Source organism: Danio rerio, chromosome 9, assembly GCF_049306965.1.
Source record: "Danio rerio strain Tuebingen ecotype United States chromosome 9, GRCz12tu, whole genome shotgun sequence".
Lineage (NCBI taxonomy): Eukaryota > Metazoa > Chordata > Actinopteri > Cypriniformes > Danionidae > Danio > Danio rerio.
This window is the reverse complement of record NC_133184.1, coordinates 56,675,001-56,695,000: the sequence shown is the minus strand read 5'-3', so window position 1 is coordinate 56,695,000 and position 20,000 is coordinate 56,675,001. Positions and strand designations below refer to the sequence as shown.

Here is a 20,000-nt window from a genome sequence, read left to right as displayed (position 1 = left end):
TATTATAAACCTTACCATTTGGCTGGAGTGCAGTGAGTGCACTATTCTGTGCTTCTGAATGGCTGTATTTACATTTCTGTCATGTTTCGTCTGGTGCAAACAGCCAGATTATCACTTATAACTACAAATCTCCTCACATAGCATGTTTTGAGGACACAGGGTTACAATGTGACCTGCTCACCTAATGTTTACACTGGTAATGTTTATATGATGTGGAACTCTGAATCTGCATCTCATTTCAGAGTCTGCTACTGTCCACCAGAGGTCGCATTTCAGTCGCATGTTTTCAGAGCCTTCCTGAGTGAATGAATTACGCTGTTTTTCACCGTAAATCATCATCATCTTCAGCTTAACCTCACGAAAACAGAAATGCTTGAAGTTTCTGCCAACCCGACTCTACATCATAACTTTTCAATCCAGATGGACAGGGCAACCATTACTGCATCCAAAATGGTGAAAACCCTTGGAGTAACAAGTGATGACCAACTAAACTTCTCTGAACACATTTCTAGAACTGCTCGATCTTGCAGATTCGCACTCTATAACATCAGAAAGATCCGACCCGTCCTATTTGAACATGCAGCTCAACTCCTTGTTCAAGCTCTTGTTCTCTCCAGACTGGACTATTGCAACTCTGTACTAGCCGGGCTCCCAGCTAACTCTATCAAGCCTCTTCAGCTGCTCCAGAACGCAGCAGCACGAGTGGTCTTTAATGAACCTAAAAGAGCACATGTCACTCCGCTGCTCATCCGTTTGCACTGGCTGCCAGTTGCTGCTCGCATCAAATTCAAAGCTCTGATGTTTGCTTACAAAACGACTTCTGGCTTTGCTCCTTCTTATCTGCTCTCACTTCTGCAGATGTATGTGCCCTCCAGAAACTTGCGTTCTGTGAATGAACGTCGCCTCGTGGTTCCATCCCAAAGAGGGAAGAAATCACTTTCCCGAACTCTCGCATTCAATCTGCCCAGCTAGTGGAATGAACTCCCTAACTGCATCAGAACGGCAGAGTCACTCGCTGTCTTCAAGAAACCACTAAAAACTCAACTATTTAGTCTCCACTTCCCTTACTAATCTGCAATTGCCTCCCTGGCTCCACCACTAACTGTACTACAAAATAAATAAATAAATAAATTTACTAATGTTTTTGCTTCTTAGACTTTGCATACCTGAAACTTGCCTACAGCACTTATTTATTGTTGCTCTTATGGTTGTGTAAATTGTTTCCTTGTCCTCATTTGTAAGTCGCTTTGGATAAAAGCATCTGCTAAATGACTAAATGTAAATGTTCCATCAAGGCAACCCGGAGTGCTGAAATATAATTGGCTAAAATGGCATTGGGCAGGTTAAATGACCAAAACAAAGACAGCCGTTCCAGGACACATAACGCTCATGTTCAAAGCAGAATATGTGACTATCTGATGTTTCTTAATATCTGCAAATTCATTATGGTATGTTATGCTTTATAAGAATCAAAGGGCTCTATCATACACCCGGCGCAGTGTGGCGCAAGGCGTGGTGCAATAGTCTTTTGCTAGTTTCAGCTTGGCGCAAGAGTGGTTTTGAGGCGTTGCGCTACGCTGTTTAAATAGCAAATGCATTAGCGCTCATTTGTGCGTCCATAAGCGTTCTGGTCTAAAAAGGAAGGCGTACCGCTGGCGCGTTGCTATTTTGAGAAACTATAATAGATTTGTCATAAGACCAAAATTAACCCGGTCTAAACTGCGGCGCAGAGTTGCTCCTCGCTTACACACTGCTTAATACACACAAGAGAGCAATAGGCAAATATCTTTACATATGAAAAAAATTTAAATATTAAGGATATATATAGGATATAATAAGAATAGATATAGGATATAAATATAAAGGATTAAAATATTACAAAACACATTATTTTCTAGCCTACATAAATATGAAAAATCACTGCTTTTATGTCTTCTTCATCTCGGGAGGCTTTTTCAGTTCATTCATAACAATTTGCTTTTGTATAATGTTATTATTATTAGCAGTATTATTTATTATATCTATATTTATTAAAAACAAGCTTAGATTTGCCCACCTGTCAGGTTTTAGACCATATGGGGCACAGCATGTGTTTTAGGATATAACTCAGGTTTTTGAGCACATTTTATTATTATTGTTCATTTATTCGTTTGCTGGAAATTAGAACTGAATTTAGAAATAGTTTTGAAACGAATATTTGCGTTTAACAAACAAAAGTATTTATTTATAGCCTAATTGATGTCTGTGCGTAAAGGTTTCCCTATCCAAGAGTGAAAGTGATCCATTATCTCTCATTCTCACGCAGTAGATGCTCTGTTTAACTGTTGTCTGTTAAAATACTGTTAACTGTCAACTGTTTGCTTGTGAAATGCTCATTTTTTCCACTTAGACTTACTTTGCGTCCTGTAAATAGCGAATGCGCTCTTGGCGCGACACAGCTGACTCTAAAAGGGAATGGGAGATGAGACTCTGATTGGTTTATTCTCAAAACACACCTATAACTCATTAAGAAAATAAACTCAACACTTTTAGACCATGCGCCGCGACGCAAAGCAGATTTTCCCGTTCTTAAATGAGCAAAAACGCGTCCTGACACGCCCTGAAAGCGTTTGCGCCCTGCGTTTTGCGCTCTGCGCATGGACCATCAAAATAGAGCCCAAAGACTTGCATACCGCACATTTAAATCTAGACCAGCACTTTTTCTAGGCATCCAGCAGGGAGCAAACCCGATCTGCAGCGAGAGCTTGATAATTGCGCTTTTATGTTGTTAGGTGAATTATTCCAGTCAAACGGTGCAGCTAAAAGTCTCTGCGTAATGGAGTCTGGGTGAAGGTGAGCGCTTCAGCATCTCATCTTACCTGATGAATCAAATTAACCAGGTGAGGAGACTTGAGATGTGTTTATTACCTACAGAAACAGCGGCTTAACTCAAATAAAACCTGATTTGAAAAGCTGGATGCAGACAGACATTACAGGAACACAGAGCACATGAGAAACCTGATGCACGATTAACTCAATGCATTTAGAGCCAGGTTAACACACTTCTAAAATACCTCTTAAAGGGCAGCTATTATGCAAAACTCACTTTTTATAAGGGGTTTAACCCCAGTTGTGTGTCAGCAGTGTGTGAATATCTCCAGCCTCTAATGGTTAACATGAATTAATTGTGTTATAATCAGACTTCATAAAAACAGAAACACTCTGATTGACATTCTCCCGCTGTACGTGTCATCAGAGGGGGAAAGCCCCACCCACTAGTGACCATCTCTCCCTTATTAGTCATTTGTAGCTCCACCCACTTTTAAAGAGAGCACAATCTCATTAAAATTTAAAGCAACAGTCACCAAAGGGTCAAGGGTCAGTTTCAAAGAGTTAATTGTTAAATGGATGTTACATATAGGACATGCATCTCATATCTGTGGAATCCAAACATCGACTTGTATGCTGTATATGTAATTTAAATATATTGGCTTATATAAAGTTTGGCCAATCACAAACTACACCTTATGTGATGTGTCTTCAGGGGGAGAAATGTGAGTTCGGAAGGGGAAAAAAATGATGGCTTTCTCGCAAAGCACTGTCGTGCAAGGAGACAGTGCCAAAAAGTCCATCATCAGTGAAGGTCTAGACATGTGCAAAATAAAGAAAAAATCCCAAAAAAGTTCCAAAAAAACAACAGGAAAATAAAATCTGCAAAAATATACTCCAATTATATCTACAAAAACATAATAATTATGATAATAACAGGTATCACGATATAAGAATTCGCTCGATGCACCACACTAGTGTAAGGTCCAGCCAGTTGGTCCAATGAAGGTATCCAATGGTGGATGAAGTTCACTGCATGTTCGGTCTTTCCAGTGCACAATGTTGATTTATATTAAATTTAACTCATATCTGACTCCAATTTTAGTATGAGGTGGTTTAGAATATGAATATATTTATCTTTAGTTTTATCTGACTCCAATCATAAAGCATTGAGAAGATTATATCAATATATAATTTAGATAAATGTTTGAACCTTTTGTCTTCACTAGTAACTAATACATCCGTTCATTCGGGTGCTCATGTCGCTCAGAGAAATCGCCTCGGCCGAAGGCGTCTTTCATGGTCACACTCCGGTCAGTCTTGAATATTAAACAGAGGTAATTGACTAATACTTTAGATGGCCGCTACCAGCGCGCTCGTTCTAAAATACTTTAGTTAGTCCCGCTTAGATGTACACCTTTGAGTTAAGACAATCATCATTTCTAATTAGAGGTTAGGGCATTAATATAAATGTACCCGACTACTGGACTCTATAGTAACTTTGGTTTTCACCGAGCCCATGGTTTCCCATATGAACTTAATTTAGAATAATATTACCTTCAAACAAAGGTCGGGTACCCAATCTAGGTTAGTCGTGCAACACCTTGTTGACATAGACGGAAGTTAACGCCCTTTCCACCCAAGTACACTTGAATCAATATCAAGAGTCAGTTGGATCCCTAAAACACAATTAGTGTGCCCAATGCTCCATCTCAACTGGATTTTAGTCCGTCTACTGACCTGACGCAAGACGTGCAGAAACAAGGATACAGCGTAATCTACTTGAATTAATAATTACAGAGTGAGCAAAATATGGTCAAACATTACAATTTATTAGTCAGGTAAATGTATTATGCCAATTCAATCAGTCAATTCATAAATGATCAATACAAAACATTAAATTATCAAAGATAAATCCAAGATGAAAAGATGCATACCTGACTTCAAATTTTACATAACGTGGAGCGTAAGCTCCATGTTACGGGCTGATCTGGGTAGGCAGAATCGCACCGAGCCTCTCAAACCTTACCTTAAATAATCCAAGAATTCCCTCAAGGAAGGGGGTGTGTGCATAACAAAAGGCATTCACATTTAGTGCTGCCTGTGGAAAAGTCACACCCTTCACAGTGGTTAAAAAGATGCCTGAAGTTATATATTTATTGTTTTGATTATGTCTATTTCTGAGAGAATGAGACCATTGTACCAGTCGCACTGAGACATTTCAAATTATATAAAACATGATAGTTAAAGTCAGTTTGGTTAATCTAGAACATTCAAACATTGAAATGACCATATGTGAGATGGGGTGGATGAAGCCGAGTTTCAGCAGACTCAGATGCAAATGCAGCAGGAGCCGGTTTTTCCCGCATTCCCACCTGCTGGGTTGTGGAGTCAACAGTCTCTGTTTTCAGCTCATGTTTTGAATTGTTAAAGACATCAAAATATTTGCAATATTTCAACTCTTACACTAGCACTCTTGCATCGACTTGGTAAACAAGTGGTATTACTGCTTTCCCAGCGGTGACAGTTATTGTGACCATCACACCCTAAAAACATGCAAACATTAAACAGAAATGTGTATTTGCAATGAAAACCACACACATTTCATTGGATTTACTAAATTTTTTAAGGTAAGCGGGTGCAAACAGTTTATATATATATATATATATATATATATATATTCAGCGAAGAAAGCGCACCAGCGACTGCACTTTCTGAGAAGGTTGAAAAGAGCACACCTCAGCCAATCAATCCTCACAAGTTTTTACAGAGGAGCTGTTGAGAGTGTTCTTACCAATGGCATCTCCCTTTGGTGTGAGAATAGCAGTGTGTCTGATAAGAACACCATTAAGAGGATCATAAAGTCAGCTGAAAGGTCTGTTGGAGTCAAAATGACATCTATCGAGGAACTTCACCAAAGCCATTGTCTGTCTAGGGCAAATAACATTTTCGGGGATCCAACCCACCCTGGTCATAGCCTGCTGTCACTCATGCCATCAGGCAGGCGTTACAGAAGTCTGAGGAGCAAATCAGTGCGGTTTCCAGATTGCTTTTATCCTGTCATTATAAGACTTTTGAATAATACCATTTCTTAAGCATTGTTGATAGCTAGTGTTAAAAATAAATAAATCAATTTGTTAAACTAGCATAAATTGTTAATATTACAACAAATGGTGAAAAAGGTATTTAAGTATAAAGTTATTCTCTTCAGAGATTTTTAAAAAAAATGGGTTATATCTTATTTAATAATATTGTTTTATATTTTTATGCAATTATAAAAGCTTATTTATCATGTTAGGATTTTATAGTGTTTGTATAGTGATGTTTTTTTATGTTATTGTTGGGTCTGTTGTAATGTAATTTCGTTCTGCATTACAATTCTATGGTGATGATTTGAATGACATAAATAAAGGAAACTGAAACTGATTTGGGCTGAATTCAAACTAACAAATGCAGTTGATCATTCCTAAATGTAATATATTTGTGTAAATTCAGCTCATATCAATTGTTTGCAACCATTTACCTAAAAAATAGCAAATGCAAATCGTTTTTCTCAGTGCAGCTGTGTTTAAAGTAAGTTGGCGCTGCTTTGCACACACTTCCAGAACATGAACATTAGGGATGTCCACATGATAGGACATCAGGTCCGATCACAAAGTTTCAGATTCCAGCGGAATCGGACAATAACTCCCGATCAGGACTCGAATATATGTATATACAGTTGAAGCCAGAATTATTCGCCCCCTGTTTATTTTTCCCCCAATTTCTGTTTAATGGAGAGCAGATTTTTTTCAACACATTTCTGATCATAACAGTGTTAATAACTCATCTCTAATAATTGATTTATTTTAATCTTTGTCATGATGACAGCATAATATTTGACTAGATATTCTTCAAGACGCTTCTATACAGCTTAAAGTGACGTTTAAAGGCTTCACTAGGTTAATTAGGTTACTAGGCAGGTTAGGGGGTTAATTCGGCAAGTTATTGTATAATGATGGTTTGTAGACTCTCGAAAAAAAAAATATAGCTTAAAGGGGCTAATAATATTGACCTTACAATGGTGTATAAAAGATTAAAAACTGGTTTTATTCTGTCCAAAATAAAGCAAGTATCCAAAATAAAGCAAGTAAGACTTTCTCCAGAAGAAAAAATATTATCAGACACACTGTGAACATTTCCTTGCTCTGTTAAACATCATTTGGGAAATATTAAAAAATAAATTCAAAGGGGGGCTGATAATTCTGACTTCAACTGTGTGTGTGTGTGTGTGTGTGTGTGTGTGTGTGTGTGTATAACACATCTATAGTTATGAGGTGGCACACAGTTAGAACTCTTTCTTGACTTCACACAGAAGCAGCAACACGTGCGGCATGACATCACTTTGTTGCAGACACGCTATTGGTTAAATCTCAGCAAAGAAGAACACAGGAGCAGCTTAAAGCAGTAGAGCGCGAGTGTGTCTGCGGTCTGGAGGTATTATAAAGCTGATGACGACAACATTGCCATAGCAAACTTTGAGATTTGTAAACTTGTGATTGCCTGTCGGGTATTTTAAGCTGAGATGCTGTTTGTTTCTATATTAGTTTTTTTATATATTTACTGTCACACTAAAGTCTAAAAGTGAAGAATTGATGTTATTCATTACTTGATTATTCAAGCTTCCTCACAGAAGTGCTCTGTTTATTAACAGAGTTGTTGAATATTAAAATAAGGTGAATTCAATAAAACATTAGGAATATCCCGGACCGGTTTCTTCTTCTTTATTCTTTTTTATGAATTATAGAAGTATCAGATCAGGTTTTGTTATTGGCAGATACTCAAAATCAAATGACTCTGATGCAAAAAAAAAAAAAAAAAAAAAACTGATCGGGACATTCCTAATGAACAACTCTTGGATAAAGCCAGACTTAAAATGAGTGCATGATTTTGTTGACATATTAAAGTTAAATGTTTTTACAAAGGGGATTATATATATATATATATATATATATATATATATATATATATATATATATATATAATATATATATATATATATATAATATATTATATATATATAGTAGAGCTGCACGATTCTGTCTAAGATGAGAATCGCGATTTTTTGGCTTAAAATAAAGATCACGATTTTCTCACGATTCTGTAGATGTAAAATAAAAGTAAACATGCATATGGCACAACATCGATAATAATATTATGTGCAGGTCTACGTGTTTCTATAAAAAATTCTATTCTACTTATAATAATTCTGATGTTGAATTATTATGTTTGAGATATTTGCTTGCAATCGGTCATATTAGACAATTTAATTCACTGGTAAAATCAGACATTTGCCATTATCAGATTATATTCAGCAATATATTGGCTAGAGTAGTTATACTGACACTGTAAACATTTATTTTCATGCACAACTGTGTGTTCGCTATGACAGAAAACACATATCAAACGATTGCCGTAATCATAACTCTAAAATGCGATATGATCATTTAAATGAAGTGCACACTTTCGGTTTCATTTTGACTGCTAATCGCTTGTTCATACTTCGCGTGCGGCTCCCAAACGATCACTCTGTGCCACAGACAGAATATTATTTACAACTGTATTACCTGATACTCGCAACATATGCAGGTTCTGCTCACTAAAGTAGACGCGCACGCATCTATCATTAAGTAGAGCGTTTGTCCTCTCTGTGATAACAGCTCATGGTCAGCAGCTCACGTCACGTGTGATTTCCCGGCCGCGAAAACATCATCATATGATCCATATAGGTAACCACATTGCTTCTTCCAGACCCTTTCATCTTCAGGATGTCGTTTGTTATTATGGAGGTGGGGCTGATGTATCAGAGAATTACATTATTGACTTTTTTATTTTGTATGGAAAATATTTTATCCATAAACAAAAATTATCCAGTTCGCAGCCTTCTTTTTCACATTTTTTAATAGAAATTGATGTTTTTATTAAATCTCTAAGATTAGTCAATAATCAGAAAAGTGATAGATTTTTAGTTTTTTATGATAAATATTTTGGAAACAGCACGGATACATAAGTCCTCCTTTCCTCTTGCTGTGTTTGTTTTATGTATATGTTTAATCTTATTTATTTATTTATTTTTTTCTTTCTTTTCTCTCTTTTGTTTCTCTTTTTATTTAATTTTTAATGTTTATATTATTTATGCTGATCTGTTATTGACATTGTGTTCTTTTGTGTAAATTGAATTTTGTATGTTTGTTACTGAAGTCAATAAAAATTAAAAATTAAATAAAAAACATCATCGTATGAAGACAAAATTAGGCGAATTATACCTTATAAATACAGTATGTGACTCATTCAACATCATTTGGAGGTGTCAATGTCACTGAGCAACATGTGTGAAACAATGAAAAGACTCATGCAGCCGCCTTTTCTTCTCTTGAAAATTGAATCACACTGAACTGAGCTAAACTGAACTGAACTGAACTTAAACACTAAAACCTGAACCACACTGTTCCAGTTACTATGACCATTTATGTGAAGCTGCTTTGACACAATCTACATTGTAAAAGCGCTATACAAATAAAGCTGAATTGAATTGAACTTGAAAATATGATTGACAGAATTGTAGAAATGCTGGATTAAGATCGTCTAGGGGGTCGAATCGAGATCGCCATCTATTAACTATTAATTGTGCAGCTCTAATATATATAGAGCGAGAGCACCACAAGTGTTCTGTGAGTACATTGAGTTTATTTTTTATTTTAAAAAAATGTATTACATTTTTACATTACATTACATTACATTTTTTTTATCTATATATTTATAGTAATAAAAAAATAATTTAAAAAATGCAAAATTTTAGAAAAATAAATAAATTTAAATAAATAAATGATGGAGTCAGACACAATATTCATTCTGTCTCCACTGCAGCAGGACTTTATATGCCATACTGGACATTACTTCTGTTCAGTGACAAGACTTTAGTCTAAGCAGAGTCAGAGCTTACTATCCTGATGACATTATTAATAATCAAGGCATGATCATATTTTATTGTGCTCAAATGAGCATCACCTAGAGGCATTTGCCTTTCATGCAAACCACTTCTGATACCAAATGATCAACTAACAGTCAACTTATTATTTGTGTTCCTAAAACGTGGATAGGCCACAAGACTTTTGTCAGCTAGTGTAGTAGTTAGGGCCACCTAATATAAAGTAGGACACTTTTTTTTTTTTTTTGTCAGTCAGGCTTCTCTTCTGGTCCACGCTGGAGGTTTTTTGGCAAGAATACACTACGCTGGGGAGCAGATTTAATGCCAAATGTCAAATTTCCGGCTAAGCAGACGAATAAATCACACAGATCAGTCCAGTGCATGTCAAACCCTGCACAGAGAGGCTGCGATTTCAGCCACGTGACTAAAGAGACGGTCAAAGCAATGTTCAGCTCACCCACACACTGTCTGTCACAGCGACTGATGATTATTCCACACACACACACACACGTACACACGCACACACGCACGCACGCACACACGCACACACGCGCACACGCGCACACGCGCACACGCGCACACGCGCACACACACACACACACACACACACTCCGCTTCTGTTCATAACTCTGACTTCAGCATCATGGCACATATTTAAAAAGCACTGTGCAGCTGAGAGTTGAGCTGTGTTCATTTTCTTTATTGTGAAGACTACAGATACAGTTATAGTCAGAATTATTAGCCCCCCTGAATTATTAGCACCCCTGTTTATTTTTTTCCCCACTTTCTGTTTAACGGAATGAAGATTGTTTCAGCACATTTCTAAACATAATAGTTTTAAAAATTTATTTCTGATAACTAATTTGTTTTATTTTTGCCATGATGACAGTAAATAATATTTTACTAGATATTTTTCAAGACACTTCTATACAGCTTAAAGTGACATTTAAAGGCTTAATTAATTAGGTTAGCTAGGCAGGTTAGGGTAATTAGACAAGTTATTGTATAACAGTGGTTTGTTCTGTAGAACAAAAAAATAGCTTAAAGGGGCTAATAATATTGTCCCAAAAATAGTGTTTAAAAAATTTAAATTAAACTGCTTTTATTCTAGCTAAAATAAAACAAATAAGACTTTCTCCAGAAGAAAAAATATTATCAAACATACTGTGAACATTTCCCTGCTCTGTTAAACATCATTTGGGAAATATTATTATTATTATTATTTTTTTAATCAAAAGGGGGCTAATAATTCTGACTTCAACTGTATATATATTGGCCTGTTGAAGTCAAAATTATTAGTCTTTTTTTGTCTTTCAAATATTTAGAAAATTATGTTTAACAGATTCAGCAATTTTTCACAGTGTCTGATAATATTTTTTCTTCTGGAGAAAGTCTTACTTGTTTTATTTCGACTAGAATAAAAGCATTTTTTAAAATTTTTTAACACCATTTTAAGGTCAATATTATTAACCCCTTAAGCAATATTAGCAGGGCTTTACATTAACACCCGCCAACCCGCCAAATGCGGGTAGATTTCAGCTTTGACGGTTTAGCCAGCCGCTCCCACTAGCCACTTTGGCAGGTTGGAAATAATTTTTACATTGTAGTTTTCTTAAAGCAGAGTTTGACAATAAGTATGGCCCAATATGCATGCAAATTTGATCTTTTAATCGAGTAACAGCACGACAGAAAACAATAACTGTTCGCGCGAGACAAAGCAGGTGAATACCGTATGAGAGGATGATTACTCGCACGCATCACCTGTTAAAAGCGCGCGCGGTCCTGTTTACTTGCGCTTTTTTTCCGTTCACTTGCGATCGGTTCTCACCAGACAAAAAATGATGCTTGTGTACCCACAGTCCTGCTGCTTTAAAGAGCCCAAGATTAATATATATATATATATATATATATATATATATATATATATATATATATATATATATATATATATATATATATATATATATTTATATATATATATATTTATATATTTATATATTTATATATATATATATATATATATATATATATGTGTGTGTGTGTGTGTGTGTGTGTGCGCGCGCATATATATATATATATATATATATATATATATATATATATACATATATATATATATATATATATATATATATATATATATATATATATATATATATATATATATATATATATCCACCAACTTATCCAGCATATCTTTTACATAGTGGATGCCTTTCCAGCTCCAACCCATCACTGGAAAACACCCATACACACTCATTCACACACAAATACACTAAGAACAATTTAGCCTACCCAATTCACATAGCGCATGTGTTCAGAGAACATGCAAACTCCACACAGAAATGGCAACTGACCCTGCCGAGGCTCAAGCCAGTGACCTTCTTGCCGTGAGGCAGTTATGCTACCCACTGCGTCACCGTGAAAATCAATATCCTGAAAATAAATATAATAAACTATGTAATAAACATAAAAAAAACATACACGTTATGAAAAAAAAACCTTTAATAAACTCCTTCAGGATATCGATTAGAGTAAAACTATCATTAAGATTTGCTGAAGTGGACAGAAGCCTTTAAAAAGTAAATAATAAAATGCAATATAATAAACATTACAGTGCATTTTAATCAGATTTCATCCAGCAACACTTAAGAACATTATACAAGAAGCCAAACAATCCTAAAATATGACATCTATACGCTTTTAGGGGTGCAAATACTTTTGCATGTTTTTTAAAAAACTCTAAATTAATTGCTTAACGCTGCTGCATTGGTTTCACAGTAAATAATACACCCTAGAGTCAACTGTCTAACAGAAAAAAATTATTTGCACCAGGCATTAAATATGCAAATGATGCTCTGAATTCCCCTATATTCCACCATGCATGTGCCCTTAACAGTGAGCCACCCTAAGATCCTCTCTGCGCCCGTCCGGACGCCTTTTTTGGAAGCATCACACGCTGCAGTAAGCGAACACAAATCTGCCATATCCCACTAGAATATTCCATAAGCTGCTACATCTCATATACATCACCAAAAGCCTTCCGTATGGAGGTGAAAGCATGAATTATGAATTATTACAGACCCGAGAGTGAAGTTGCATCTCTGCCAGAGCTCACAGTGTCCTGCATCTGATCTGCATGTGCTCAAGCCTGTGTTTATTCTTACATAAGGGCAGAAAAACAACACTACGATGCGCGCGCGCGCGTGTGTGTGTGTGTGTGTGTGTGTGTGTGACAAACCCCGCCCTCTGTTGAACAGGAGGATCATTATTACAAATAAACACAAATCACTTGCTTTTACAGTCAGCATGAGGAGCCCTGAAATTAAAGAAGCCGACACAATAATGCTCCAAAACGATAACAGCGATCACACAATAATGAAGGCATAGATAATATGAATAATAATATATAATAATAACAACAACAATATGAATAATACATTTGATAATGCTAGGATATTCATTCATTTTCTTTTCAGCTTAGCCCTTTATTAATCAGGGGTCGCCACAGCGGAATGAACCGCCAACTTTTCCAGTGTATGTTTTACGCAGCGGATGCCCTCCCAGCTGCAACCAATCACTGAGAAACATCTATACACACACTCATTCACACACATACACTACGGACAATTTAGCCTACTTAATTCCCCTATAGCGCATGTGTTTAGACTGTGGGGGAAACCAGAGCACCCGGAGGAAACCCACGGCAACACAGGGAGAACATGCAAACTCCACACAGAAACACCAACTGACCTAGCTAAGGCTCGAACCAGTGACCTTCTTGCTGTGAGGCAACAGTGCTACCCACTGCGCCTCCATGCAGCCCTATGCTGGGATATTATTATAGTTTTTAATAACGAGTTTGTTTTAATAATTTGTGTGTGTGTCTCTTTGTGCGCGTGCATGTAATTAATTGTATTATTTTTGTTTCAATTTTAGTTATTTTAGTACATTAATAATAAAAAATATATTAAAATGACTAAAACTGAAACATTATACAATTGTTGACACACAAAACACAAAAAATAAAATATATTCATTTAGACAGACAGACAGACAGACAGACAGACAGACAGACAGACAGACAGACAGACAGACAGACAGACAGACAGACAGACAGACAGACAGACAGACAGACAGACAGACAGACAGACAGACAGACAGACAGACAGACAGACAGACAGATAGATAGATAGATAGATAGATAGATAGATAGATAGATAGATAGATAGATAGATAGATAGATAGATAGATAGATAGATATTTAAAAAAAACTTGGAATATAAATATTTATACACACACTTGAAAGCTAAAAAACAAACTTGCCACTGAATCTTTCGTGCATTAAACCACTCAGAGTCTCATATGATTAAAAACGATCCTCCTCCAATTGGCCTCTTTACTCTCTCTTTACTTTACTTTCACTCTTTACTCCTTTACTTTAGTGGAGTGAGGAAACGGTGGAAACTCACTCCACTGAACACATCCATTAACTCACATGTTTAATTTCCTTTAGTTAAACACAAAGAGTTGATTCAAATCTATTTCTTAATTTAGTTCTGACCTCCAGCAAAGGAATAAATGAGCAACAATAATGAAGTGTGGTCAGAAAACTGAGATATTTCAAACACATGTCCTGTTCTTATGCCCCATATGGTGATGCAGACGTCTCCAAAACCCCACAGCTGGACAAATCTACACTTGTTTATATTAAAACGAATATAAATCTGCAAATCATAAATAATACTGCTAATAATAATCACATTATACAGATGCAGATCATCATGAATAAACTGAAGAAGCCCCCCGAGGTGAAGAAGGCATGGAGGCAGTGCTGTTTATATTGATGTAGAAAATAAACATGTTTGTAATATTTTAATCCTTTAATTGTTTTCATCTGTAAAGATATCTGTGTGCTGCTGTTCATCCTGTGTGTGTTCAGCAGTGTTTGGATCTGCATAGGTGCATAACTAACGCGCTCTGCTGGACTTTAGAGCAGCTTTTAGTTGATCAATGGTGCTGTTGGTCTATTTCAGTTCCTCAAAATAGCAACACGCCAACAATGCGCCTTATTGCAGCAGGTGTATGATAGGGCCCTACATGTTTGAAGCTTAACACAGTTGTTTAGTCTAAATTAGAATTAACTGGATCTGAAAATTATATTTTACCTGTTTTTTTTAATATCTTTAAATTAATAAATGATTTAAAATAATTTTAAAAATTGATTTTTTTCAAGGCAAATGTTATAGGTAATATTATTATTAATATTTTTTTTACATTATTGTGCAGCTCTAAAATATAACAAAATAAAATGCAGATTTAGCTATAGAAATATGATTTTGCATGACTTTCAGTCACTATGAAGACCAATAACCTTAGAATAAAAATAAAAATACTTGTATTGATGCTGAAGATTAGCATAACACATGTGATAAAAAACAATTCTGCATTGAAAAATTACATTTTTTCGAAACAAAAACTGTACAAAAGATAAAGCACCCTGAATTTCAATATCTGCAACAGACAAAAAAAAAAAAAAACAATTAAAAAGGCCTAATATTTCAGGCCAATTACAAAAATAAGTGCACTAGACAGAAAGCATGAATCCCCACCAACGCAAAACTCCTTCATATCTTATTTTCAGAAGCAGATATAATAATATTAATGCTGGTGTTCTCCATCAGTGCTCTCAAAGAATAAAAATAAGCCAGAAAAAGGCATCAAAGTGCACAGAGGGGTTTTCTGCTGTGAGCTCAGACCCTCAGATCTCCCGTCAGTAGTGCAGAAATAAAGCAGCATTAGTTTCTTTCACCTGTTTGTCACTTCAGAAAGCTGACGCACGACTCCAGCATGTGAATGTTCAGTGTTCATCCTGACAGCGCAGCATGAAGCTTCTTCTCTTATAGTTAACCCTTGGTGGCTGTTTTTAACTTCATTGACTTCCATTATAATCATATTTTTTGATTGCCATGCCATGGCATTCTTGATTGCTGCTGGTTCTCCCTGTTGGGATTAAGGCCCCGTTTACACTAGTGTGTGTGTGTGTGTGTGTGTGTGTGTGTGTGGTCACGTGATGTGCATTGTTGGAATGATGATTCATTTGTTTCATTTAAAATTAACCGCACTTAATGAGACACTATGTTTACAGCACAAGTCTATTCTTGGTTTAATTTTGGAGACCACCACTCGGAGATCATCCTCTGTGTTCGGTCATAGCCTGCTTCAAAGTATGTGAGTGCATTGTGCCGTAAAATTTGCTAAAAGACTGATAGCTCTGCCCTAAATGACTGTTATCTCCACCCTAAAGGACTGATAGCTCCGCCCTAAATGACTGTTATCTCCACCCTAAAGGACTGATAGCTCTGCCCTAAATGACTGTTATCTCCACCCTAAAGGACTGATAGCTCCGCCCTAAATGACTTATCTCCACCCTAAAGGACTGATAGCTCCGCCCTAAATGACTGTTATCTCCACCCTAAAGGACTGATAGCTCCGCCCTAAATGACTGTTATCTCCACCCTAAAGGACTGATAGCTCTGCCCTAAATGACTGTTATCTCCACCCTAAAGGACTGATAGCTCCGCCCTAAATGACTGTTATCTCCACCCTAAAGGACTGATAGCTCTGCCCTAAATGACTGTTATCTCCACCCTAAAGGACTGATAGCTCCGCCCTAAATGACTGTTATCTCCACCCTAAAGGACTGATAGCTCTGCCCTAAATGACTGTTATCTCCACCCTAAAGGACTGATAGCTCCACCCTAAATGCCTGTTATCCCCACCCTAAAGGACTGATAGCTCCACCCTAAATGCCTGTTATCCCCACCCTAAAGGACTGATAGCTCCACCCTAAATGCCTGTTATCCCCACCCTAAAGGACTGATAGCTCCGCCCTAAATGACTGTTATCTCCACCCTAAAGGACTGATAGCTCTGTCCTAAATGACTGTTATCTCCACCCTAAAGGACTGATAGCTCCGCCCTAAATTACTGTTATCTCCACCCTAAAGGACTGATAGCTCTGCCCTAAATGACTGTTATCTCCACCCTAAAGGACTGATAGCTCCGCCCTAAATGACTTATCTCCACCCTAAAGGACTGATAGCTCTGCCCTAAATGACTGTTATCTCCACCCTAAAGGACTGATAGCTCTGCCCTAAATGACTGTTATCTCCACCCTAAAGGACTGATAGCTCCACCCTAAATGCCTGTTATCCCCACCCTAAAGGACTGATAGCTCCACCCTAAATGCCTGTTATCCCCACCCTAAAGGACTGATAGCTCCGCCCTAAATGACTGTTATCTCCACCCTAAAGGACTGATAGCTCTGCCCTAAATGACTGTTATCTCCACCCTAAAGGACTGATAGCTCCACCCTAAATGCCTGTTATCCCCACCCTAAAGGACTGATAGCTCCACCCTAAATGCCTGTTATCCCCACCCTAAAGGACTGATAGCTCCACCCTAAATGCCTGTTATCCCCACCCTAAAGGACTGATAGCTCCACCCTAAATGCCTGTTATCCCCACCCTAAAGGACTGATAGCTCCGCCCTAAATGACTGTTATCTCGCATCCTAAAGGACTGATAGCTCCACCCTTAAGATTTGATAGCTTCACCCTAAATGACTTTTATCCCCACCCTAAAGTATTAATAGCTCCGCCCTAAATGACTGTTATCTTCACCCTAAAGGACTGATAGCTCCACCCTAAATGACTTCTCTAATCTAAAAGACTGATAGCTCCGCCCTAAATGACTGTTATCTCCAATCTAAAGAACTGATAGCTCCGCCCTAAATGACTGTTATCTCCACCCTAAAGGACTGATAGCTCCACCCTAAATGACTGTTATCTCCAATCTAAAGGACTGATAGCTCCGCACTAAATGACTGTTATCTCCACCCTAAAGGACTGATAGCTCCGCCCTAAATGACTGTTATCTCCACCCTAAATGACTTTTATCCCCACCCTAAAGTATTAATAGCTCCGCTCTAAATGACTGTTATCTCCACCCTAAAGGACTGATAGCTCCACCCTAAATGACTTCTCTAATCTAAAAGACTGATAGCTCCGCCCTAAATGACTGTTATCTCCACCCTAAAGGACTGATAGCTCTGCCCTAAATGACTGTTATCTCCACCCTAAAGGACTGATAGCTCCACCCTAAATGCCTGTTATCCCCACCCTAAAGGACTGATAGCTCCACCCTAAATGCCTGTTATCCCCACCCTAAAGGACTGATAGCTCCACCCTAAATGCCTGTTATCCCCACCCTAAAGGACTGATAGCTCCACCCTAAATGCCTGTTATCCCCACCCTAAAGGACTGATAGCTCCGCCCTAAATGACTGTTATCTCGCATCCTAAAGGACTGATAGCTCCACCCTTAAGATTTGATAGCTTCACCCTAAATGACTTTTATCCCCACCCTAAAGTATTAATAGCTCCGCCCTAAATGACTGTTATCTTCACCCTAAAGGACTGATAGCTCCACCCTAAATGACTTCTCTAATCTAAAAGACTGACAGCTCCGCCCTAAATGACTGTTATCTCCAATCTAAAGAACTGATAGCTCCGCCCTAAATGACTGTTATCTCCACCCTAAAGGACTGATAGCTCCACCCTAAATGACTGTTATCTCCAATCTAAAGGACTGATAGCTCCGCCCTAAATGACTGTTATCTCCACCCTAAAGGACTGATAGCTCCGCCCTAAATGACTGTTATCTCCACCCTAAAGGACTGATAGCTCCGCCCTAAATGACTGTTATCCCCACCCTAAAGGACTGATAGCTCAGCCCTAAATGATTGTTATCTCGCATCCTGAAGGACTGATAGCTCCACCCTGAAGGACTGATAGCGCCACCCTAAACGACTGTTATCCCCACCCTAAAGGACTGATAGCTTCACCCTAAATGACTGTTAGCTCCACCCTAAATGACTTTTATCCCCACCCTAAAGTATTAATAGCTCCGCCCTAAATGACTGTTATCTCCACCCTAAGGGACTGATAGCTCTGCCCTAAATGACTGTTATCTCCACCCTAAAGGACTGATAGCTCCACCCTAAATGCCTGTTATCCCCACCCTAAAGGACTGATAGCTCCACCCTAAATGCCTGTTATCCCCACCCTAAAGGACTGATAGCTCCACCCTAAATGCCTGTTATCCCCACCCTAAAGGACTGATAGCTCCGCCCTAAATGACTGTTATCTCGCATCCTAAAGGACTGATAGCTCCACCCTTAAGAACTGATAGCTTCACCCTAAATGACTTTTATCCCCACCCTAAAGTATTAATAGCTCCGCTCTAAATGACTGTTATCTCCACCCTAAAGGACTGATAGCTCCACCCTAAATGACTTCTCTAATCTAAAAGACTGATAGCTCCGCCCTAAATGACTGTTATCTCCACCCTAAAGGACTGATAGCTCTGCCCTAAATGACTGTTATCTCCACCCTAAAGGACTGATAGCTCCACCCTAAATGCCTGTTATCCCCACCCTAAAGGACTGATAGCTCCACCCTAAATGCCTGTTATCCCCACCCTAAAGGACTGATAGCTCCACCCTAAATGCCTGTTATTCCCACCCTAAAGGACTGATAGCTCCACCCTAAATGCCTGTTATCCCCACCCTAAAGGACTGATAGCTCCGCCCTAAATGACTGTTATCTCGCATCCTAAAGGACTGATAGCTCCACCCTTAAGATTTGATAGCTTCACCCTAAATGACTTTTATCCCCACCCTAAAGTATTAATAGCTCCGCCCTAAATGACTGTTATCTTCACCCTAAAGGACTGATAGCTCCACCCTAAATGACTTCTCTAATCTAAAAGACTGATAGCTCCGCCCTAAATGACTGTTATCTCCAATCTAAAGAACTGATAGCTCCGCCCTAAATGACTGTTATCTCCACCCTAAAGGACTGATAGCTCCACCCTAAATGACTGTTATCTCCAATCTAAAGGACTGATAGCTCCGCCCTAAATGACTGTTATCTCCACCCTAAAGGACTGATAGCTCCGCCCTAAATGACTGTTATCTCCACCCTAAAGGACTGATAGCTCCGCCCTAAATGACTGTTATCCCCACCCTAAAGGACTGATAGCTCAGCCCTAAATGACTGTTATCTCGCATCCTGAAGGACTGATAGCTCCACCCTGAAGGACTGATAGCGCCACCCTAAACGACTGTTATCCCCACCCTAAAGGACTGATAGCTTCACCCTAA

At 37.9% G+C, this 20,000-nt stretch overlaps 1 protein-coding gene across 13 annotated transcripts in view; it reads right to left on the bottom strand.

Annotated features, from left to right (window-relative positions):
• The window catches only part of frmpd4 (FERM and PDZ domain containing 4), a 225,480-nt gene that overhangs the window by 79,083 nt on the left and 126,397 nt on the right, over positions 1-20,000 (bottom strand). For 2 of the 13 annotated variants that reach the window (XM_073913327.1, XM_073913326.1), the window contains exon 1: positions 12,860-13,059. The exons of the other annotated variants lie outside the window; for them this stretch is intronic. In XM_073913327.1, coding sequence (XP_073769428.1) covers positions 12,860-13,044 — 185 coding nt within the window. In that variant the 5' untranslated portion in view covers positions 13,045-13,059. Of the gene's footprint in view, positions 1-12,859; positions 13,060-20,000 lie in introns of those variants that run through there. 13 annotated transcript variants of the gene reach the window in all.